At 50.9% G+C, this 22,444-nt stretch overlaps 8 protein-coding genes across 8 annotated transcripts, besides 5 other annotated features; 2 read left to right on the plus strand and 6 right to left on the minus strand.

Moving 5' to 3' along the window:
- Positions 1-316: 316 nt before the first annotated feature.
- Positions 317-835, plus strand: EKO05_0011202 (uncharacterized protein; the record flags this gene model as incomplete). The annotated part of the gene is made up of 1 exon (XM_059637936.1): positions 317-835. One exon carries the CDS (start codon positions 317-319, stop codon positions 833-835), a length of 519 nt encoding a protein of 172 aa, XP_059493919.1.
- Positions 836-1,960: 1,125 nt separating this feature from the next.
- Positions 1,961-2,001: a tandem repeat.
- EKO05_0011203 (Alcohol dehydrogenase) lies at positions 1,979-3,091 on the minus strand (the record flags this gene model as incomplete). Its single annotated transcript, XM_038947417.1, has 1 exon — positions 1,979-3,091. The coding sequence occupies one exon, from the start codon at positions 3,089-3,091 to the stop codon at positions 1,979-1,981; it is 1,113 nt and encodes a 370-aa protein (XP_038793451.1).
- Positions 3,066-3,113: a tandem repeat.
- A 578-nt stretch (positions 3,114-3,691) lies between these two features.
- Positions 3,692-3,738: a tandem repeat.
- EKO05_0011204 (Cutinase) lies at positions 3,733-4,478 on the minus strand (the record flags this gene model as incomplete). The annotated part of the gene is made up of 2 exons (XM_038943777.1): positions 3,733-4,221; positions 4,281-4,478. 2 exons carry the CDS (start codon positions 4,476-4,478, stop codon positions 3,733-3,735), a joined length of 687 nt encoding a protein of 228 aa, XP_038793452.1.
- A 637-nt stretch (positions 4,479-5,115) lies between these two features.
- Positions 5,116-5,349: a dispersed repeat.
- A 788-nt stretch (positions 5,350-6,137) lies between these two features.
- Positions 6,138-7,643, minus strand: EKO05_0011205 (uncharacterized protein; the record flags this gene model as incomplete). Its single annotated transcript, XM_038947418.1, has 1 exon — positions 6,138-7,643. The coding sequence occupies one exon, from the start codon at positions 7,641-7,643 to the stop codon at positions 6,138-6,140; it is 1,506 nt and encodes a 501-aa protein (XP_038793453.1).
- A 269-nt stretch (positions 7,644-7,912) lies between these two features.
- EKO05_0011206 (H(+)-transporting V1 sector ATPase subunit F) lies at positions 7,913-8,482 on the plus strand (the record flags this gene model as incomplete). The annotated part of the gene is made up of 4 exons (XM_038943950.1): positions 7,913-7,972; positions 8,020-8,055; positions 8,133-8,270; positions 8,342-8,482. 4 exons carry the CDS (start codon positions 7,913-7,915, stop codon positions 8,480-8,482), a joined length of 375 nt encoding a protein of 124 aa, XP_038793454.1.
- Positions 8,483-8,765: 283 nt separating this feature from the next.
- EKO05_0011207 (Phosphatidylglycerol/phosphatidylinositol transfer protein) lies at positions 8,766-9,687 on the minus strand (the record flags this gene model as incomplete). Its single annotated transcript, XM_059637937.1, has 4 exons — positions 8,766-8,940; positions 8,997-9,079; positions 9,148-9,364; positions 9,479-9,687. 4 exons carry the CDS (start codon positions 9,685-9,687, stop codon positions 8,766-8,768), a joined length of 684 nt encoding a protein of 227 aa, XP_059493920.1.
- Positions 9,688-9,729: 42 nt separating this feature from the next.
- Positions 9,730-9,757: a tandem repeat.
- Positions 9,758-13,097: 3,340 nt separating this feature from the next.
- Positions 13,098-14,377, minus strand: EKO05_0011208 (Endo-polygalacturonase; the record flags this gene model as incomplete). The annotated part of the gene is made up of 3 exons (XM_038943936.1): positions 13,098-13,875; positions 13,931-14,309; positions 14,365-14,377. The coding sequence occupies 3 exons, from the start codon at positions 14,375-14,377 to the stop codon at positions 13,098-13,100; spliced, it is 1,170 nt and encodes a 389-aa protein (XP_038793457.1).
- Positions 14,378-17,397: 3,020 nt separating this feature from the next.
- Positions 17,398-18,630, minus strand: EKO05_0011209 (uncharacterized protein; the record flags this gene model as incomplete). Its single annotated transcript, XM_038943691.2, has 1 exon — positions 17,398-18,630. One exon carries the CDS (start codon positions 18,628-18,630, stop codon positions 17,398-17,400), a length of 1,233 nt encoding a protein of 410 aa, XP_038793458.2.
- Between the last annotated feature and the right edge of the window lie 3,814 nt (positions 18,631-22,444).

Below are 22,444 nucleotides of genomic sequence, written 5' to 3' on the forward strand. Positions count from 1 at the left end.
GACTTGCTGAGCTCGTGTGCATAGTAAGCACCGCTCTTACTATAAGAGCTTTTCTTGCGGCGAAGCATGTTTGCAGTAATGGAGGCGCCAGCGTGGTCGCGTTGACAGGTGAGGTGCGCTCGGCGGCTTCGGCAGTTTCGGTGGGGGCTTCCTTGGCGGCTCCATCTTCTGCGGCACCATCCAAGACGTCGTGCTGAACATTGTCCTCGCTGTCAATTTCGTAGCCGACCGGGAAAATGTCGTCCATTTCATCATCCATCGCATCGATATCCTCCTGATCTCCCTGTGTCACCCATCTCATCCATGTCGTCTTCCCATGCGCCGTCATATCCAACAGCAAAACCAGTCAGCTCAAACAAGTCCTCTTCCCTGTAGAGCTCCAGTGCCGTCAGATCTTTTCCCAGACCCTTCAAACCTCCAGAGCCTCCTCGTCATGGTTGCTTTCCGCTATAGAGAGGGACTTATAATAGATGTCTCGAGCATTGATGCGATAGATATCGGCGTCGCGCCAATCGTCCAGTGCGCATGCCATCAGAATGGAATTCTTGATAACATAGTACGTCGGAAGTGCAGGGTCACTATCAAGAGAAGCTTAGCGAGTGAAGAAGCAATGGAAAACACGGGGAGCCATTTACAGACACTTACTGCAGATTGCGCCTTGCGGCTGAAATGCAGCCTTGCAGATCGACCTCGAACAGAACGCGCGTTGCTTCGTACTGTAGACGGAACACCTCATGGTCTTCCTGCGACTCTGCCATTGTTGTCGAATTTCCCAGAGAATGTAGTTTCTTGCAAGATGTTGCCTGCCGAGAATGTTTTGAAGTGGGACGTGTAAGCAAGTTGTGGAAGAGGAGAGTGGCAAACGGTAGCATAAGTGAAGGCACACGCGCCAGGCCTAAGTCGTCACACGATCAAAGCAGCAGAGCAGCAAACGAAAGCAAACAAAATTCTTGCTGCATCTGCCTGTGGCTCCGCACCTTTGCTCTTGTGGCAAGCTTGCTTCTCCCGCGCCGCCCCTTTCACTCTGTCAAGTCCTTCCCTCCCACATCTCTTAGACCCTCAAGTCACACATTTACACCTTTCAACAGCTTTCTGCGCCAACATTGCGCCTCTAAGTAGCTTTCGAAGTTTGTTGCGCCTACACGACAGGTTCGTTACCGGCAAGACATATTAACTTGGACTATTGCGTTACCATCCTTCAGCGCGCAACATGACCGGCGAGCGGCGGAGGAGCTTACGGCTCCAGAAGCTCCATGATGCCTCGGAACCTCCACTCCAGCCTCCCTACTCATTCCGTTGTTTGCGCGTCAGCAAGATGAACCTCAAGATGAGCCAGGAGCAGCTGCAACGCAAGCCAGTCACCTCATACGTGAGATCGATGTCATTGCCAAAAACATCAAATTGCGAAAAGAATCTTGAGGCATCATAGCTTACTTGGTGGAGCTTTCTGACGGATGGCTATCGGAAAAGGTCATGTATATCTCTTGGTCAACCGCCATGATAGTGATGTGCACACGCTAATAATTGTCATGTTTGGATAATCGAATACAACCTTCGTTTTGCAAACGGCTATCAGTGGGTCATCCGCATCGCTCCCTCTTTTTCCTTTTGTCCCAAGATTGCAAGCACGATCCCTTCGAGTTACTATGTGCATGTCTTCAGCTATTGGAACCCGAGGACACTTGCCAAGAAGCTTGAGTGAAGTCAGGGGGAATTGCAAGCCTAATCTTGCGTCGAGGAAGGTGAAGGCACACATAGAAGCTCACAATGCAACTGTCTTCGGCCTACAATTGTTTCGATAATTGACGAGTGATCCCAGAATCAGTCGGCTCGCTCATTTGTGGTGAAATCGCGCCCAATTCTCCTTGGCATCACGTAGGCTTGGTAATCTGGGTTGATGATATAACTTTGATACCTATCGGATTGCTTGCAAGATAGCAGACCGGAGAGCGTATAGCCAAACTGCAACGCCCAGCTCCTACTCTACCTCCAGCACCAACTTCCCGCTCGTAGTCTTCATCTGGAATACCTCCTGCGCCTTCGCGATATCCCTAAGCTTAAACACCTGCCCAACATGCGGCTTGATCTCGCCCCTCTCAATATACCCAACAAGATTCTCAAACACCTCGTCGTCCTGAAACGCGCACCCAAAGAAGCTCAAATCCTTCAAGTACAACGTCCTAACATCCAGCTCGACAATCGGCCCAGCTATAGCTCCCGCAGTCGCATACCGCCCTCCCTTCTTCAGCACATGCAGGAGCTCCGAAAACGCCGGCCCAGCAACAACATCCAGCACGACGTCCACGCTCATGGCATCCAGTTTCTCCACCAAACTGTCTCCACGGGGAACAACCTCGTCAGCACCCAACGCCAACAACCCCTCCATCTTCTCCCTCCCCGCAACAGCAACGACCCTCGCGCCCCTCCTCTTCGCCAACTGCACAGCCGCAGCCCCAACCCCACCGCCCGCACCCGTAACAAGCACGCACTCGCCATGAACAACTTTACTCCTATGCAGCATCCCCTCCGCAGTAGAAAACGCACACGGCACGCTCCCCAACTCTACATCCGACCACGCACACTCCACTCTATACGTCTCAGCAGCCGGCGCCTTCATATACTGCGCAAACGCGCCGTCGCACTCGGAGCCCAGCGTCCAGCACTCGAAGGGCCGGTAGTCGACGTACGAACGCAGCATGTTGCGCACGAGGACGCGCTCGCCGATACGCGAAGCGTCCACGTTGGTGCCCACGGCGGCGATGTAGCCGCAGCAGTCTGCGCCTTGGATGCGGGGGAATTGCAGGGGGGCGCCGGTCCAGCTTGCGTCTTCGTTGGAGGTGGAGGAGGGTGATTGGGTTTGGGGGTTTGAGGCGGCTGAGGTGCTGCTCGTGACGCTTTTGGAGTACCAGCCGATGCGAGTGTTGATGTCGGTGTTGTTGATGCCGGCGGCGGTGACGCGGATTAGAACTTCGTTGGGGGCAATCGTGGGGATGGGGAGGTCGGTGCGGTACGATAGTTTCTCGAGGCCGCCGTGGCCGGTTAGGAGGACGCCGTGCATTGTTTTGGGGAGGGTGGGTGGTTGGGTGGTCATGATTGGGTCGAGGTGGTGGTGGATTCGGATTGTGCTTGGTGGATGAGATAGTGGATCTGTGTTGACAGAAGAATACTGGGAATTGATAATAACGACAAACAGCTGAAATCTAGTTTATATAAGTCGAGATGAGTAAACAGACCATCATGACCTATGTACATGCAGTTGTGACCAATCAGCAGCCAGCTCCTTCGCGCTCATTGGCCACAATGACAGCAAGCTTACAAAACATGGTCCTTGAGTGCGACTCACTACGATAAGCTAGTAGCTTGCAATCTCGATCGTAGACTACAAAGATTGACAGTCAAATTCCATTCATCAAAACACATGAGTCTTAGGGTCTGTGTAGAATCGTTCTCAACCTCTCACTTTACCATTCTTTCAGAACATCAACTCAGTACACGGAGCAGGTAGAAAGTGGCGTTTGAGGCTAGCCAGCCAACGTCAACATGTCATGAGTCAGTAAATATTATAGAAATGAAGACGCTAAAGAGGAGAAGAGAAAGCCCCCATCCAACCCCGTCATGCCCCTATCCGAACTCTCCTGCCTCCCACCGTCATCTCCTAGCCCTTGAGTTCAGACAACCCCAACCCTAACCCCAAGCTCAGGCTCAAGCTCAAGCTCAAGCTCAAGCTCAAGCTCAAGCCCCAATCTTGCTCTTCAGAAACTCCGGCGCCGGTCCCGCAGCCTCCTCCAAGTACAAAAAGTGCGACACAGTGATGATCAGCGTACCGTCACAAACCAGATCGCCCACTTCACAATACACCTGCAGATCCTCCTGGGGGTAATCTTTGATCCCCTTGTTATTCTGCTGGTTCTGCGTGTACCCAAACAGCACCGTGCCCACGACCCTGGCGCGCAGCGCGGCGTCGAGTTTGGGGATTGCGCCGGCCATGACGGCCGTTCCCTGGCTGTAGCCGCCGGCCACGATGGGGGTCGAGGGGCATTTGGTGTTGGCTTCGTTGAACAGGCGCACCGCTTCGTTGATGGCGGCTTGCGAGGTGCCGCCGGGCAGGAAGTTGGAGGGGAGATCTGCAGTGTAGGGGCCGCCGACGCCTTGGACCCAGATTTGGTCGGCGCCATAGGCGCGCTCGAGGGCGCTGGCCACGGCCGGGCCGGCGGAGACGCCCTGGTGTAAGTGTTAGAAGACGTGCATGTGTGGTGGGGTGCAGGTGAGTAGGGGCATACCATATTGCCGATCTCGGTGCTGGCGCGGGCGAAAATTAAGATGGCCTTTGGACAGCTCGAGCTGCTGCCCTGCTCGAGTTCTGACCTGATGATCGGGTCGAGCTGGCGGACTTCCAGCGTGTCCGCCGCAGGGGCGGCGAGTACGATTGGCGAGGCCGCGGCCAGGCTGGTAAGCATGGAGAAAGCGAAAAACTTCATGATGCAGGCGATGATATGGACAAAACAAGGTAAGAAGAGAGCGAGTGTGGGCTGAATTGTCCTTTGATGTTACTCTTGAGGATGATAGAGTAAACGGGGAAAATGCTCAAGCTATACTTATGCAATGTCTACAACCTCCAGAACCAACATCACGGACACCATCATCCCGCCCCACTTCGCCCCGGCCTCGGTAGTGGTAGTGAAAACAAAGGTTCAAGACTCAATGCGCCATTCCAAGAGAGCTTAGACGAGATCCGTCATCGAGGTGCCGTCCACAAGCATACCCTTCTACGGTCGTCGTCTCCTCGAGCCAGGAATGACGATGAAGTGGACAGTGCGCGGCGTTTCAGCGCTTGGGAGCTGGTAAGTACCGTGCAATGCCGTGCATGGATCAGGGTACGGGAGGGACCGGCGCATGATCGTTTGGAGTGCGTTCATGCGAAGTTGTGATCATCGTTATGCTAAGATAGACGACGAAACCTTATTCTTACTGCATGATCAACAATACTTGCTGTCGTCGACCAGCCATGTATTCTTGCTGTATCTATTGGAGCTTCCATCCATCTCTTGTGCTGTGTTCGGTGCATCGCAGTGTTAAAAGTTACAAGACGGCAATAGATTGCATGCCGTGGCGCTACCATGGTCTCCGGCGAAAATAGAGTCCCTTGGCCAGTGCAATATGGAGGAAAGGCAGAGGCTTAGCAAGTCCGACTTCTAAGGTTTTCTTAGCTTTACACTGATTAATGGACATCTTCTCTCTTTGTCATCTGCAACAGCATCTGTGCGCTTTTGTTATAAACATCGATGGGCGTTTCTGCACAAGACCCACCGCACTGGCCGTGGGACTTTACTTCTGCCGGAGACCCTGGTACACAGTAGTGCTTCGACTCGTCAATCTGCACCCCGCACGGTGCTCATGGTGAGGCGATCAGGTGTATGTTCCCTTCATCTTGATCGGTCGGCGAACATGCCCCAAAAGTACGCATCGTCCCTATGCGTCATTCCAGGCTGGCGGCTTTGAGACATCCGAGGGACAAGAAAACAACGGTGTTTCGAAACACTGCTTGGACACGAGAGGCTGGAGCCTCGTCGCAGGATGGGCAGGCGTGGGTATGTATGTCGACAAACAACAATGCGTATCTGACATGGAAGTCGCACACAACCTCGGTACCACAGAATGGCTACAAGAATCTGGGTTCAATATAGATGCCAAGAGGCACTACTGGCGTCTTGGCACATGGATCTCGGCACCTGCCGATCGACTGGGGCGTGAACGAATTTGTGCAAGATGTTGAATGTGAACTAGCAAGCAAGCCTTCAGTAGAGAAGTAGGCAATGCTCATTCTAGTTGGGAGTGGTTAGATTGCTCGCCATACGCCGTGTCTTGAAATCTTTCTACACTTTATGTGATTTTGCAGAATGATTCCTTGATTCACCAAGAATTTGTCGATGTTCACGCTGGTGAGCAATGTCGAGAGCTGTATAACTTGCGAGAAACGTCGGTCGCATTCGATACGGTAAGTCCGTGGCTACTGCCAATAGTCAAAGCCTGATAGCCCAGACCTTCGATTCCGCCAACTCTGCCCCACATCAAACAATGTCTGCTGAACGGGACCCCAAGTCGTAATCTCACACCTTCTCCTAGGTCGTGGGAGCCCCTCAGTACCGTCCACTCTCCCTCCTTCCAACGCCCAGATTCCCGTACCCGCTCGGCCTTGCCTCCCCGTTCGACATATTCACTCTCTTTAAAGGACTCCCGTCCCTCTTACTCAGTGTCTGACTCGCTGAGCTTGTGCCCAAGCTCCGTTTATCTCTCGTTACGCCAGTGGCATCTCTACTTTTCTCCAGCCTAGGAGTGGAGGATCTGCTCGCAACGCCGAAACGGTCGCTCAAGCTCAGCTTCGGCTGATCGCGGAATCTGTTGTTCTCTTCGGTATCGCCGAGGTAGTTCGCACTTGCCGATTTGCGAAGTGGGGAGGCAGCGTGTGTATAGACACCCAAGCTGCCGCCATCACCGCTCGTACGGGCTATGGACGGTGCGCGGCGGAAGGGGTTTGGTGTTTGTGACGGGCGAATGGGCGACGAGAGGTCTTCATCGTCTCGTGCGTCAGATGCGGTCGAGGTGTAAGAAGAGTGGGCGGACGTGAAGGTGGGGCGTTTGGCACTTCGCGAAGGGGTGTGGCCCAGCGACAGATTGTCCGGGTCGTACTGGCCCTTGTAGTTCGAGTTGGGGTTGGTAAGGAACACTTTTTTGTTGACAATCGTGCGCGGTGTGTAGGTGGTGACTTCGCTCGCCAGATCGTGAGGGCTGCCCTTGACGCCGACGCTCGAGTCTCTATTGCGCTTCTTCGATATCGTCTGAATGCCTACATCGCGAGATGGCCTTTGCAGCGAAGGGTGAACATATTTGCTGTCGTACTCGTGCAGAACCTGGCGGCTGATGATGTTGTTGTCCTTGATCTGCTGGGTGAACGAGGAGCGCAGGAGCGACAAGTGGAGAGACAGAGCCAGGCCAATGAAGATGGTAGCTACAGCCCTGACGCTGGGACGAGGATCGAGCTGCGCGACCGGCAGGTTGAGATAGTAGAGCGCAACGTGCAGAGGACTAAACAAGCAGAACAGCTCCAGACAGAGCGGATTGGGGTCCCAGACAGCGATCTCCCACACGTCCCGTGTTGCGTCTGGATGCGCGCGCGCCGCTGCCGAGTTGCGCTGGGCAATGTTGCGCAAGTAGCTGAACGGCGACGCTCCTGCCGGCGAAGAGTCGACTCTCACGCGCTTCGCAGATGGGGTCGTGGGCGTAGTCTCGATGGGCTGCTCAAACAGCCTGTAGTGCCTCTTCTTACTGTATACAAGCCAGGCGTTGGCACAGCTTGCAGCAGATAGCATCAGCACCAGCAGGTTCGCAAGCCAGCTGAGCCAGCCGGGGCCGGACGCTTCTCTGAAGACGCCGTCGTTGTCGAAGCTGTTGGAGGCGCCGGTGTTGGCTTGGGCGACGATGAAGGCGAGGTTTGCGCCGAGACCAATGTAGAGCGCATAAGAAGCAGCCAGGTCCTCCCAACCACTGCCGCTCAGCTCTTCTGATATCCACAGCGCCCAGTCGGAGGGGTCCAGGTACGTCTTGATGCGTTCGCTGAGCGGCGCCTTGCGCACGAGACGAGGCATGGTGGCGGTGCAGGAGGTTTGCGGGCGGTGGTGTCTGTTTCGGGTAGGATGCTGCGGTCAGAAGCGGTGGCTCAAGAGCCCTCCATCTTCTTCAGGTGAGAAGAGTGAAAGCGCATTTGTTGTTTGTTGCTCCGTCCGCCGTCCCAGACAAACTCCGCGCTAGGCGCCCGAAGCGGCAAAGCGCAGTCCGAGCCCGTCGTCATTGCGCTGCTGCAACACCAAGCGCAAGCCTCACCGCAGCGGCAGCAGCGAGCGAGCAACACGACACCATGTCAGCCCCGGCCTCTACATACAAAGACCGGCAGTTCCTCGCCGTGATTGGCGATGAGGTGCGCCGCCCTTGCTCTATCCCGGACACAGCACTGACGCGCGACAGGACACAGTGACGGGCATGCTGCTCGCGGGCGTCGGCGTGAGTTCCCCCCCCACCCGCGCCCGGCACATCCCAAGAAACAAGAACCAAGAAACGCGACTGACAGAACAACGCAGCACGTGACGCAGCCCCCGGACGCGCAGAAGAACTTCCTCGTCGTCGACGCCAAGACGGAGAACAGCGCGATCGAGGCCGCCTTCGACCGCTTCACGACGGAGCGCAAGGACATTGCCATCTTGTTGATCAACCAGCACGTACGTATAGCGCGCGGGTGTCCCGGTGGTTCATGAAGTCGGGTCTCTGCGCAGATGCTGACGACGGCTAGATCGCCGAGAAGATAAGACATCGCGTCGAGACGTACACGGCCGCTTTCCCCTCGCTGCTCGAGATCCCGTCCAAAGACCACCCATACGACCCCGAGAAGGACAGCGTGCTGAAGCGTGTCAGGAGGCTGTTTGGCGAGTAGACGTGTGCAGGTGGACAAGCAGGACTCGGTGGTTGGAGAACGAAGTCGAGTGCATAGCATCAACAAACGATATCCACGTACAAACACCCGTGTGCTCGGTCCATTCTACATGTTGAGGCTGCACGAGGATTGGGAGACGGGCGGTAATGAGCACGGAGGCTCAGCAGTGTGTCGTCAAGTATGCATTGCCACCGTCGTTTATACATTAGGCCATGTCCATCACCAAACGCACCCATCTGACTAAACAATTGCATGGTATCGTGCACGAGAAGAACAGAAACACCTACAGCTCATCTCGCTGCCGTAAACGATCTTGCATTCTTTGATGCACGAGCCCAGCAGCAGGGCCTGACATTTCAAACTTCCGCCTGCCAACTTTGACATTGCCGAAGCTGAGAATACCCGAGCCCTCGCCGGAACCTGCACCAGAACTCTCGCTCGATCCACCGTTGTTGCTGCTGTGTCGATGCCTTAGGTGTCATCCGTGAGCATCGTGTCATGGCAGCGCAATTACCGGTGGAAAGCAATCTTGGCAGTCAAGCAGGTGATCTTGTCGCCCTCCTCGGTGTACACATCCGCGAGGACTGTGTATGTGCCCTATCAGCGACGTTAGCCTCTATCCATCTACGCATCCGTCGACACTTGTAACTTCTGCTGTGACGTACCGGAGGAATCTCCCTGGGCAGATCAACATCCTTGGTCAGGCTCAGCTCTCCCTTCTTGAGCGGGCACTTGAGATCCGCCTGCTCGATGGTGTCGCACGCATCGCGCTCCTGGTTGATCAGGGTGATCAGACCGTACTTGACTTGCAGATGCATCTTCGAGCCCTGGCCGACCTCTTCCTTGAAGTCGCCGGATGCCTTGATCGAGAGCTTCTCGCCGCTGGAACAACGTCAGTTGGTGGTTTTTCAGGCAAGAGCGATCGCCTCTCAAGACGTAGCACGACGTGGCACCGTATGCGCAGTCTTTCAAGAGGCGTGGCTGGGGCAGACGCACGGCTTGGGTGGGTTGGGGTCCAGGTCGACCTTCTCGATCTGGAGGATGTAGTCCGCGGGGTCTGCGCAGAAGTACAGCGGGTTGTCGCCGGGCACCTTGTAATCCTCCTTCACAGTGACCTGGTTGGGGACCCAAGAGGCGCCCATAGAGGGAACAGCCGAAACGCTGACAGCGCTGAGGCCGGCGAGGAGAAGCGTGGTGAGCTGCATTGTGGATAATATGCGCAATGTCTTTGAGTTTCGTGGAGATGCGCAGTGTATGCGCAGTGCAGTGCAGGCAAAGGCGGTGGAGACCTGGAGGGCGGTTATCGTGGTTGACTGGGTGAGGCTGGGGCTGGGGCGCAATGGGCAAGGAGCGCTGAGCGGCCCCTGCCACTGCGTCATCGGTCATCTGCGTGGGCTAGATCGCTAGCCGAATCTGGGGTTGACGTTTGCCCTTCGTCTTATGGTGCCTGAGTACTGGGCTGTCCATGTCACGAGGAATTCTGGCAGTCTCCTGGAATACCTCGAGATGGAAACAAGGTATTTCGACGATCAAGGCCGGCGCACATTCTGTATCGACTCCAGGCTGGGGCCACACTTCTCCTGGCCCTACGCCCGATCGGGACTTCTCTCTGATAATGCAACCAGGTGAATGATCATGGGGAAGAGACGAAACTTATCGATTTATGTTTTGGAAGCCAAAGTACCTTGAGTTGCTGTATCACTCCGTTGCAATGCAGACATCTGAACAAGATGTAAATCTGTGCACGTAACATTGATCTCGAGACCGAAGCTGCGCAGACGGCAGACTCCTGAATATCTCCCTGTCCTGATCAGAGTCAGATACTATAACCTTACCTCGGTCTCTACAGCTCGCGAATTTGCTTTAAATACCAGTGTAAGCGAATTTTGCCATGCTCTAATGTAAAACGAGGCAGATTGAACAGTCTCAGGCCTTAACTGCTTACTCGTTATCGACGTGGTACGAGAGCTGCACCTGTCTCGCAGTAGTTCCGAGAGGCATTGCAAAGTGTAATCAAGGCTGAATACGGGGAACGCAGGGACACTGCATGATAATAATACGAAACTGTCGCTGCACCCACAGTCGGTTTAGGAACAGACGTCTTGCGTCACTAAGGTATTGCCATTTTTATAACGTGTGCTTGCACGGTACGAAAGGTTGGGCTGATGTACCACGGTAAACAATGCTCTCCATCAAGACCAGACACTGTGACAATTACAAGTCTTCATTTTTGGTCAACACTCCCCCCTCAAATCCTTCGCGTGACCGAAACTGATTTGCACAGCTAATTGTGCATCTGCAAGTACTAACACAGAGTCTCCGGATCTCGCTACAGTTTTCCTAGAAACGCACTGCGGCTGAAAGGGCCAAACGCTCACAACCAATAGGAGCTACGGCATACCGTCTCTACTCGAGGATCTGCGCTATTGAAATACGGCACGCCTACCAAATGTCAAAGAAGCGGAACCTTGACAAACCGTTGCAAAGCGGAGATGATCCCGGTGAACGCATGTAGGACGCATGATCTTTCGTTCGTATCTCGCATTCGCAGACCAGACCTCATTCTTAAACATGTCCAGTCAGCAGCCATAAAACATTACATTCTTCGTTTGTACAACACAATGCAAGCTGGGGTAACGCTGAGCTGACATGATTGTGTGAGCCGCTGTGGCTGATTTTGCGGGGGAGCTTGTTCTGTTCTCTGCTGTGTCACCCTCATGGCCCTCCTCCATGCTGTGAACACTCGTCTACCCATCTACGGGTTTGAGGTGTGTCGTCAAATTGGCTGCAACTTTCCTTTCGGAGCTGAAGGAACATGCATCTGACAAGGTCTACGGTGGTGTGAGCAGGACGTCTCTCTGCTATCTTGGGTAACACCGAGACTGCCATATGCAGCACTTCGCTTCCTACAACTCGAGTGGGCATTAGATGCATCAAAGTGAATCCATTTCGAAACCTTGAAGCGAACGATGCTATGGGCATGACCAGACAATAGCTCGTTGATAGGTCCGTGACGTGGGGCAAGCTGCATGGAGTTCACAGTTCTGAATTACACAAGCTTCCGAAGTGCAGACCCTCTGTTCTTGCGCTGCGATGTACGAGGTTCAGAGGACTATACCCTTGGGTCAGTTTAGTGTGACCTACAAGGAAGACAAGGCGCAATAAGCATCGCAAAAGTGTATATAAACGGCTCTGAGCCCTCGACTTCAGAAACCACTGCAAGCATCACTTCTCATAGTTCAGAGGCATCATAAGCACAGTGTGACAATTCCGCACCTCTCGCTTCTCAATACTGACTGCCATGTAGACCAAGTCAACACCATCAGCAAAATGCAGCTCCAATCCATCCTTACCATCTTCGCCCTCACCCTCTCAACCACCAGCACCGCCATCCCCGCCCCAGCTCCAGAGGCCATCACCGCGCCTGAGAAAACACTCGAAGCGCGCGTCACGCAGCTGAAATGGAACGCCAAAAAGGACGGCGACATTTGCAGCCGCTCGTGGAGCGGAGTCTGCTACGAACACTGCGTCACCGAGGGTACGGCACCGGCCAAGAACTGTATCAGGAGCACCATCACCAGTGCCATTGATGGCGCGGGCTGTGGGTGGCTTAGTGGTAAGAGCAAGTGCAAGTGTGTGTGTAATAAGCCGTGAGGAAGAGGGCTGTGTTGGAATTGAGCGTATGGATCTCAGGTTATTTTTGTGGGAGTGAGGGGGGATTAGAGTGTAGTTTGAGGATTCGAACTCGTTGATTGTTGATCTCTTTGGTTGTGGCCAGATCTATGAACAGCTTGCAGGTAAATTTATCAGTGTGATGTTTATATCAAGCTCATGACCAACTTCCCTACTGAGCAACACCACTTCACTGCGTCTACGTTCCCCAGCTAGCCCTGCATCGGTCAATCGAACTATCTGTATTACGCTGCGAGACCACATCTAGATTTTGATTAGCTTGTCTGGTCGATGTCCAGATTCTGAAGACATTGAGGTTGTTAACTGGATTTCGGTTGCCGAGAAGATTAGTACTCAAAAGGTATGGTGAACGCATGGCTGTCTTGCAGTAACAGAGCTTCGGTTGAGACATATACAGGTGAATTAAATGGTAGTGAACGCTATGAGAATTCCGCTTGAAAACTCATGCGCATGGGGGAACTGACCGTACTGGATCTAATGTCAGGCCTGATGTTCGACATCAACCTTTTGTAGATTTCCAGAGTCCAAACCCGCTGCGCTGTCAACAGCACCAGACTCGGTACTGGTGACACCACGCGTAATGTCTCGTCCTGCAATCCCGTCTGCCTGACGATAGCACAACCGCAGGAGGTCATCTGCCAAGTCGTCTCTTCAGAATTCAAAACACATGCCGAGGACCAAGTTTGCAGAACTCCAGCCCGTGTCTTTTGAGCCTCAGGTTCACCAACACACGGTCTACCAGAAATTTGGAAAGGACCGAACGATCAAAAGACGAAGCACATCAGGCCACTGACAATCGAAAGAGGGCATCTGGAAGCCTGGAAGGACTTTGGTGAGTAATGGGTTCATGTCTGAGCGCACAGACTACAGGTATTGAAGCAAATTCAAACTAAGAAGCTGACAACTATCAGTAAGCTCATACCTAGGAGCTCGTCATGCTGAGATGTCCATCGCAATTAAAGTTGCCTCCTGTCTGATAGTTACACAAACTGGGCACGCCTCCACCTTGAATGTCGACATCCTTGATGAAAATGTTCTTGCAGCTGCCCGGACCGCAGAGGATGTAGTAGTTCCTGCCCTTCTTTGTCGCGGTACCTGTAACGTTCTTGATGGTGATGTCGGAGATAATAACCCCAGCAGTCGGGTGACCCGTGGGACCTCCGTTGAGGTAGTCTTGCTGGATGTCGATGCCGTAGATGGAGATGTTCTCAACGCGAATGTTCTCGAACACGATGTTGTTAATCCAGCCAGTGGTGTTCTCATTGGTCTTGATGCGGGCACCATTCTCAGCATTGAGAACAACGGAGTTTCTGAAGACAATGTTGGTGACATTGTTGTTGGACTTGCCGCCCACCGAGCCGATGGATAGTCCGTGGCTGCCGTTGCAGTGCATGTTGTCGACGATGATATTGTTACCACTGGTGATGGCTACACAGTCGTCTTGGTTGATAACTACACTGTCGCGGACCTTCGTGTCGTTGGTTGAGGATATATCGAAACCATCACTGTTGTGCGAGGCTGGCAGGCCGTTAGAACGAGCGTTGGGAGCATATCCAGCACTATTGTTGAGAGTAATGTGGTAGACGTCAAGGCCAGCGCTGTTGCTGATGGCAAAGCAGTGCACCGGGTAGTTTTGAATGTAGATGTCGTGCACTGAACTAGATCCAAGAACCTTGTTGAGTTCGATGAAATGGTTGGGTCTGGGAAATGTTAGCATATGCAGTGATGTTTTCAAGCGAACTCGCGATGGCTTACTTGGCAATGCCACCATTGCTACCCAGACCATCCCACCATGATTGACCATTGCCATCAAGGACAGCGCCATTAGCGGCAGTGATCTCAATATTTGTGCCTCCAACCTTGATGAACGGGTAGTTGGCATCAAAGTATTCCCAAAATGTAGTACCCTTGAAGGTGACTTTGGTACCTTTCTTTAGCTTCGAGAGATCGATGGTTGAGTTTCCAGGAACGGTGATGCCGTCGAGAGTGATGGCAGTGCAAGCCGCGATAGCAGCCGGGATAGCTGAGTAAGCGGTCACGTGGCATGGGGCGGCAGTAGCTGTAGGCTTGGCGGGACGCTCCTTTATGTAGGTGGACTGCCCAACAGTGGCGAGTGCCAGCAGCACTGAAAGACCTTAGGGTGGAGTTAGTTCACACAATTGTCGTCTCTTGACGAGACCGCTTCATACCAATTGTTTGCATCTTGAGGTTTAGATATCTGGTGTCCGGGCAAAAGAACAGAGAAAAACAGTCGATGCTTGGCTTTCTCAATCTTACAGGTGACTGACAGTTCGTCTGGATTTTATACGCATACCGAGCAATAAATTAGCTTTAAGCCCTTCCACGAAAGGCCTATGTGAGCGCCGAACCCTCCGCCAATCTGGCCCAGAGATCTAAGCACTCCAAGCAAAATAGCTAAGAGTAGTCAAGCCCCGCCAAGGAAACATCAAGATTTTAATTACGACACGACGCCTGGAGTGCGGAAATTGGCAATTATCCGAAGGAACGATCCTTCTTCTACCGGGGTGCTGGACACTCGAGGTACCTTCGACCAACAGTCCGTCTGCGATAGGAACTGGGGTGGTGCACTGCTCATAAGAGCGCGTGTATATCGTTGTCTGAAGCATCAGGGGCAAATGCGTTTACTGGGCTTGATTTGGGGGGCCGCAACGAGTTGTGTGGAGAAATAGGGAAGACTGTCAGAACTGGAGGGTGCAAAGGCGGAGAAATCGAGCTCCGTCCACCAGTCTAGGCCGTGGTTTCAAGACCTCCGCGGCTGTACCGGTAATTTAAGTGCGGCAACGGTTCACGTAGCTCGCGCCAAATTTATTAATCTCAAACATTGAGAGATACTGAGCAATCTGAGGGCAAGGACATCCTACCAGGTATAAATTTCCGTGGATGATCACGCAGTGGCTAGTCATCAAGCTCATGATGAGTATCTACAGTTTTACATTGCCTGGCGATATGTACGCACCCACCCTAAATCTGGAACGTTGATTTATCAACACAGACTATGAACGCAGGTCGGTAGATAATTGGCTGGTTGTCTGTAGTTGTCACGTTTTGCTCTGTATGCGGTCCTAATCTGTCATCTATTTTGTATTACTATTGTTAACTAACTATAGCTGGCTATTTAAAACCTTTCGCTTGCCTGTAACGTAATTTTGATTGTAGCCGTGAAGATCCGGGGTGGGTGCGCACATTTCGCCAGGTATCATGTGCGACAATTCCAGTCTGGTTCACTGATGAAGAGAGACAGTAGCTATTCTTGCGCCTTCAGTCCGCACTACAAGACACCGTTATCTACTCAATGAACTCATTCTACCAGCCATAGTATCCTCCTTCTCTCAAAGGCTGATGCTATAGGTCACTGTGGTAAAGGAAATAAGTATGTAATAGTCGAATAGTGACCACGGTGTGCCACAAAATGGTCACCGATTATTTCTAGATCGACTAGGAAGTGGAAAAATCGAGCCCATTGCTAGGTTCTGAGGTAGTCACAAAGGCGATAGCTAACAGGGCGGTGAGATTAAGTGCGATGATGCGCTTCGTTTCAAACGCACGGATCTGTGTAGGCGTTTCGGCATAGGGTACTAGTACCTAGCCCATGCGCCAACACCAATCAAACAAGAACATTCAAAATTGTATTGGTTTCACACGCAGCCGTGCCGCATGCATTCCCCTGCCAGCGTTTCGTGTATTAATTATTGAAGTTTTATTTCTGCGTGTGAAATAAGTAAAGGGATCTTGCAGTTCTCGTCTTTATGTCGCTACTCCAATACAATTTGCAAAAACGCAAGCATGACGAGATTTATAAAGGCGAGAACTCCGACTGCGAACCCAGATCTTATGTCACCGATTTCTGACAAATCCTTACGCTCTGTGCGAATTGTCAAAGACTTGGGTTTAGAGGAAAGTCCACGGTTGCGGATCCGATCAAGGTTCGGACATCATACTCAAGCCCTTGACACTATCAGCTCTCTCATGCACTCTGCTTGCCCTTTGTGTATGTTTTTTGGCAGTTCAAGTTCAGCACAGAGAGGAGAGAGTGAGCCAGCCCAAAGATATAAGCTCGCTCTACGGGAGACCTCTCTACATCAGGTGTTCACCGGTTCTACTGTCGTAAGCAACGACACCGCCCTTCCTTCCTGGAATAGTACAAGAGCCTGTAACAAGGTCTCGTTTCCTCAACACAGGTGATCACCTGTCTTCACTGGAGGAAATCGGTTTCGTTGCGTTCACCGCGACAGCGAATCAATACCAAATTCCAATTGGTCGTATAGTGGACTCCGAGCGTCTTGATGTGGTCGTTGTTCCTCGGTGGTGGAAATATTGTCGTAAAACAATACGATACATTTTGGAAAAGCAGCTGTAAGCGCCACAAAGTCTTTAACGGTAATCGATTGTGTGTCTCGAGAGAACATTGAAGCTCCCCACAGCTGCATATACGTAGACCCATCCTATTTCTGGGGCACTTCTAAGCCCAGTACAGATATAACGAGCACGCAGCCTTAAGGAAGAGGAAAGCATTTGCTGACCTTATCTTTCGGGCATCAAGAGAAAAACGAGAGCATCCAGGAGAGTTCCGTGAGCGACTTGGAGGTTTAAATTTGACGACTGCCTAGTCCTCGATTGGTCAAATGAAGTGGAGCGAGCACTCTTCATGCGCGATGATCAACGGGTAGCTTCGAAAGACCAGACCATGTATCCGCCGCGGTTAAGGGGTTCGACCAAGAAATATACGAGTAGAATGAATAGATATAGTGTGCAGTTATGGAGATTCACCTCTATCTCCTCCTCTACAACTGATCCTTCATGACTCTTGCTGACTGAACACAAGTTAAGCTCGACCCTCAGGACCTGTCAATTCTCAAGAAAGTCTGATTTGTCAAATTGTGGGGTTGCTTACGTGCTGCGCTAACATTGGCTAGATCATCAGCTCCCTCTATCTCACAACAATGAAGGCGGAAAATGACCCAGGGAGCCTGGAAATTTGTTCCCATTCTGAAAACTATTCATCTGTCTTATTGAGAAGCCCGTTCACATTTTTGAGCCAATTTCCTTTATGATAAAGATCAGGGAGACAACCCTAACGACAAGCAAACAAAAGAGGGCATGATTTAAGCCATAAATTTATAGTTTGTAGCAAGAATTAACACAGATAAGAGCACCCTTTCATCTCTGGCAAAAACTTCTAATGTAAAGAAGGAATTCGCTATTCAATCACTCTGAAGCCGCTTCAACTCCTCTTCGATCACTGCCCAAGTCGCGGGCAGCAAAGTCCCAGTGAGCCAACAGTTGCCACCATGATCCTTCCCCACGACCATGAAGAAGTTTCTTGCTGTAGGAGTCTGCTTAATAGATGATCCATGCTGAAACAAAATAGTCCCAGGTGGATTTTTGCGCAACAGATCCGGTTCGCCCTTGCTCAGGACTGCAGGGCCAAAATCAGCTGCCTCGAAGAGTTTGGCGCGAGACCAGTTGCTGAAGGGCATTAGGAGAGAGTCAGAGGTACCAAAAATCACCTCGCACGGATCAGCGTGTCCTTTGATTTGTCGTTGCACCTCAACAAGAACGGCCAGTATGTGCTGTTCTGTAGCTTGCTCCTGGAGACGTCGTCGGTTTTCCAAAGCGATAGGTCCGAGGGGTCCAGTAGCGAGCTCGTGCGACAAGAACGTGAAAGAATTTATCGCCATATTCTGCACAAATACTCCGGGTGGGCCAAGTAGTGACGGGAGTCGAAACCGTGCATTGATGGCTTGCATCGGAATCACTGGTCTTGGTTGGGGTAAAGACGATGCGATCGCGCGGATTCCCCAAGCCGTGAGGACGTCCCCCTCACTGATGAAAGGCTTCTCTTCTTTTTCACCAAAAACTCCGAGTTCGTTTTGAGCTTGAACGTGCAGGTCGGAGAGCGTCTGCTTTGGAAGACAGATAGTGCGTGTCTCAACAGTTTTGTACCAAAAATAGTCCCAAATAAAGCGCATCGTAAACTTTAACAAAGACCATCCTTGCAGCCGTTTTGACATCATCGTATGCTCCTGCTCCACGATTTCAGACGTGTTAGCAGCTGAAATCAAGACGTCTTCTCGCGCACCAAGTAGAGGTGGGACCTCAGCCTCTTTACCCGCCAATACAAGTGACCAGCTGCGGAGTAAAGCTTGTTGACCCATCACATCCATGAGAGTATGAGGGAAAGACAGCCCCACAATAGTGGCATTGGTGAAGGTCGTGATATGAAGTGATAACTGAGGCGTATCATTGGAGAGATAGTCTTCCAGAGTCTGCGGCGCGTCGTCTCGAGTCGCGAAAATTCGAAATTCTTGGGGCCCAGGATGCATAGATGCCCCTTTCGTGGCTTTGGGAAACAGTTTGGCGATGGGATGGTCTTCAGCAGCAACATCAAAGGTGTTTTTGGTGTACAACACAGCTGGACGTTTCTTTGAAAACATGGGAGGAACGTAGATCTCAAGTCCCTTGTTCTATTGATTGAATATGTCAGCATGACACTATGATGCAAGTCAGATGAAACTGGAAACTAACCCTGAGTCTGAGCCGACCACCGAGCTTCTTCCAGTCCCCAATCTCTAATAATTTTGACAGCGCTATATGAAGTCTGTCTGCATCCAACACATCGTTGAAACACAAGGTCCATGTCAGCACGATACCCCGAAGTGTTGTTGTATCATCGAGCATATGAACTGGGTAGACTTGGTCTTCCTCATTGGATAAGGGAAGATCTGGTCTTGAAACCCTTTCGGGACCTGCTGGTAGATTGGCCATTTCGAATATTGGAGCAAATGTGATGACCTGAAACACGTAACCTCAAAGCAAATACCGGGATAATGCACAAGTTAGTATGCTGAGTTAATGAAAGGTGATTGTGATGTTTAATGCGGATCATCGAATCCGTTGGAACAGCGTTATTTGAGGTGGGAGTTGTTTCTAACCCTGCATTCCTCACAAGCTCGGAATGAGAAAATCGTCAAGGACCCTAGCGTCAGAATGCATCTCCATATTTGAGATCCGTATGTGCAATTACGAATGATCTTGGCTGTTATGCAGCGAAATGAATTCGAGCACCTCATTGTGTGCGTGTGCGGAGCTCGCCTCGGATTCCTGCTGACAGCAGGAATCGGTTGTTTGACTCGCTGTTTGAGGCGCATGGGCTACTTTCCTTTCTAAAACCTTTTTTTTACTTATTTTTCCCCGATCATACTGGTACGGCCGTTAATAATTGTACTTAAACAAGCCGTACACCATACACCAAACACAAAGCATAGGCGAAGCGCTGCGAGCTCCACATGGACTTCAGATAACCCCGGGGTGGCGACATTTCCGCCATTAAATCTATGAAGGTCTGTCTTCCACTACAAGCGTAAACAACATTCACGGGACCGTTGATGGAGACTGCAAGATTAGATGCGGTCGGAACATTGGCAGAGTGTGCGACCAAGGGGAATTCATTGGGCGGTACTAGAACATGCTTCTTATGGGGGCCTGATAACCATTACTCTCGAGGACAATTGCAATAGCAACTGGTTAAGTTTTTGAGTTTGTTTCCTTGAGCGCTGCGGTGACTAGGTCGAACGACATGAACACTTGCGCTTCTGCGACTCTTGCCGTAAAGCTTATTTGGCAACGCGTGAAATACTGTAGATGGGAGCGTATAATATTCGACACATGGTTATAAGAGTACAAATCCCGCCTGTGAAACCATGGGTAAAAAGTCGTCTGCACACGCTCAGGCATCGACGTGTGAAGACGAGCGAAGCTCGCTGTCTCTGAGCTACGTCACCTTGACTCACCAATATTTCGGATGTCTTTGCCGCAACGTTGGATTGGGCCTTATGGGCTTACCTCTGCTCTTTCCAGGATATCGTTCACACAATAGCTGCACTAAGTGGAATCAGCGGTCCTGCGACCAGACTAACGTGTGAATAGAGGGTCTTAAGGACCAGCTTCTCGAGCGTGATTGACGCGGAAGACATAGCTTCTGTTGATAGATGTATACGTCCAAAAGGGTTTGGCAACCCCATATGTTGAGCGATTTTCCACAATGGCGGTTTGGCGAAATGCTGAAACAGGAAGATTGGCGCCTAAACTGGCAAAGATAATAATGATTGGCTGAGAATAATAAGCATCAAGACTCGCCATATCCACTAAAGGGGGCCCCTTCGTCGCGCATTCTCGTTTTTACAGATATGGATCTACCAGGACAGATATACCGCCACCAGAGTGTATTCGCGGAGCTGCTTTAACAAGTATAGCTACGGGAACTTCACAGACTACACCGTAGGAGAGAATCCTGTTTGTTGAAAGACTCAGAAAACAGCAGATACGAGGATGAACGGTGGCATGCTGACCCAGTCAAGTCGGTTCCAGTTGCTCAAGAGTGTCCCGCCGAGCTGAAGATTGAAGCAGAACAATTTTCTTTTTGCGCAACGGAGGCCGTGTATCTTGAAATTGCTTGTAGTCCAAGTTTCGATTGTGAGCCCCTTCTATCTCCTGATGCACGCGCCTTATCGGAGTGAGGGATGATAAGGTTACAGATTGTTCATAGTCTGCACTTTACAGCGTACCCGGGTAACGAGCAGGATGGGTAGTTCGTCTTCATAAAGCAGACGGCTTTTCACCGGCACACGCAGCATGGAAATGAAAGTACACAACTCGACCGATGACACCCAGACGTGGCGATAGTGACCATGAGACCCTGTTTTGCTCGTGGGAGCTGGCAGTTTTTGTCGGGTACATGAAGCGCGATTCGGTGGGACTATGGTAGCGCTGAAGAGAATTTGTGTGCGGAGTAAGCCAAAGGCCTGTGATCAAGTCGAGTCGAACATACTGGAAAGACTGTCAAATGATTGGTACAAGTAGGATCGGTTGGCTATTTGATGCTCCCAGGGAAACGAAACATGGAGCTGGGTCTTCTGTCGTGGCCAGTCGCTTAGTACGATTTGTCACGTTTCATGACCCAAGTCGAGGTTACTCGCAAGAGGCAGGGTTTACATTCGGTAACTCAGTAGCAGTCCGAACTCACTGAGGACCGAGTAGACGCTTTCGAATATTTTCAACAGTCGCGGAAATAAAATCGCCAAAAATAGACCAAGAATCGACGAGGGTCTAAAGGTTATCCGTCGAAATGCTGCTAAAGGCACCGACACGTATGCACCCAACATTCAGATGTCTTTATTTCGTCAAATAAACCTCGAAACGTCATATATACTGCATTCCCCGAAAGACCTTTGTTTTACCGACTTTGGCTAGTCACTAGCCTAGTCGGAGTTGAATAGCAGTCGTATAAGCAACGGCTATCGGATCACGACCAAGTTTTACACCCCAAACGAGAGGAGAAGCAGATGTGCGAGCTTCTAGAAGATACCTTTGGTCTTTTGTGCATTTTCCTTGAACTGTCTTTCGCCGTCAAACTCGATGTGGACCTTGAGAACAGATCATTCAGCTGAAGAATGCTTCAACACTACTGGACTGGTCATTTCAAGCCAAAGTCGATAATATGATGAGTCATCTTGCTAAGAAAGATGACCTCGATACGGGTTGCACATACCTGAGACTTTTACTAAGAAGAATCTTGGCCAAGGACCCATGCTATCGTCTTAACACAACAGGGTTTGTTCAAGCAATGGTAGATATGTCATCCGCTGTTATAAGTTGCGACCCCGCCTACTATCCTTCTGCTAGTATTGTAGAGATAGAATCACTGCAAGAAGCTCATTAGATAGCTAGACCTCGTAGATGTACTTATAGGCTCTTTGATATGATAGTATAGCAACTCTACTATTATTTAAGTAGGGTCGTACTCTGTTAAAATGTAGAGTAGAAGTAGTTAGAGAAATATGTATAACAAAAACTGTAGCACTCGTGTATTAAAAAGAATAGTGAAGGCATGATAAAATTATCATAATTGAAAATAATAGTACCTACGTAGAGTTTGTATCTGTGTGCTAGTTACATTACACTAGCTTTTTAGATACAATTGCTAGCTATACAAAAAAAATCCCAAGTAAATACAATATTATGCTTGTAGGTAAGCCTTATAGCAGACGTTACAACGCACGCCCTTTAGCAGTGACAGCAACTACACAACATTAAAGATATTGATATCGGGCTCTGCAGTAGAAGATATTGATCGCCAATCTGCTGTACATCGTATTTTCGCGGCAAGCAACAATTACAAGAATCTTTTTTTTTCTAGATGTGGCTTTTAATCCAGCTTTTGTGGCCTACAAGATTCTTTCAAAAATCCCA

Source organism: Ascochyta rabiei, chromosome 21 (genome assembly GCF_004011695.2).
Source record: "Ascochyta rabiei chromosome 21, complete sequence".
NCBI lineage: Eukaryota > Fungi > Ascomycota > Dothideomycetes > Pleosporales > Didymellaceae > Ascochyta > Ascochyta rabiei.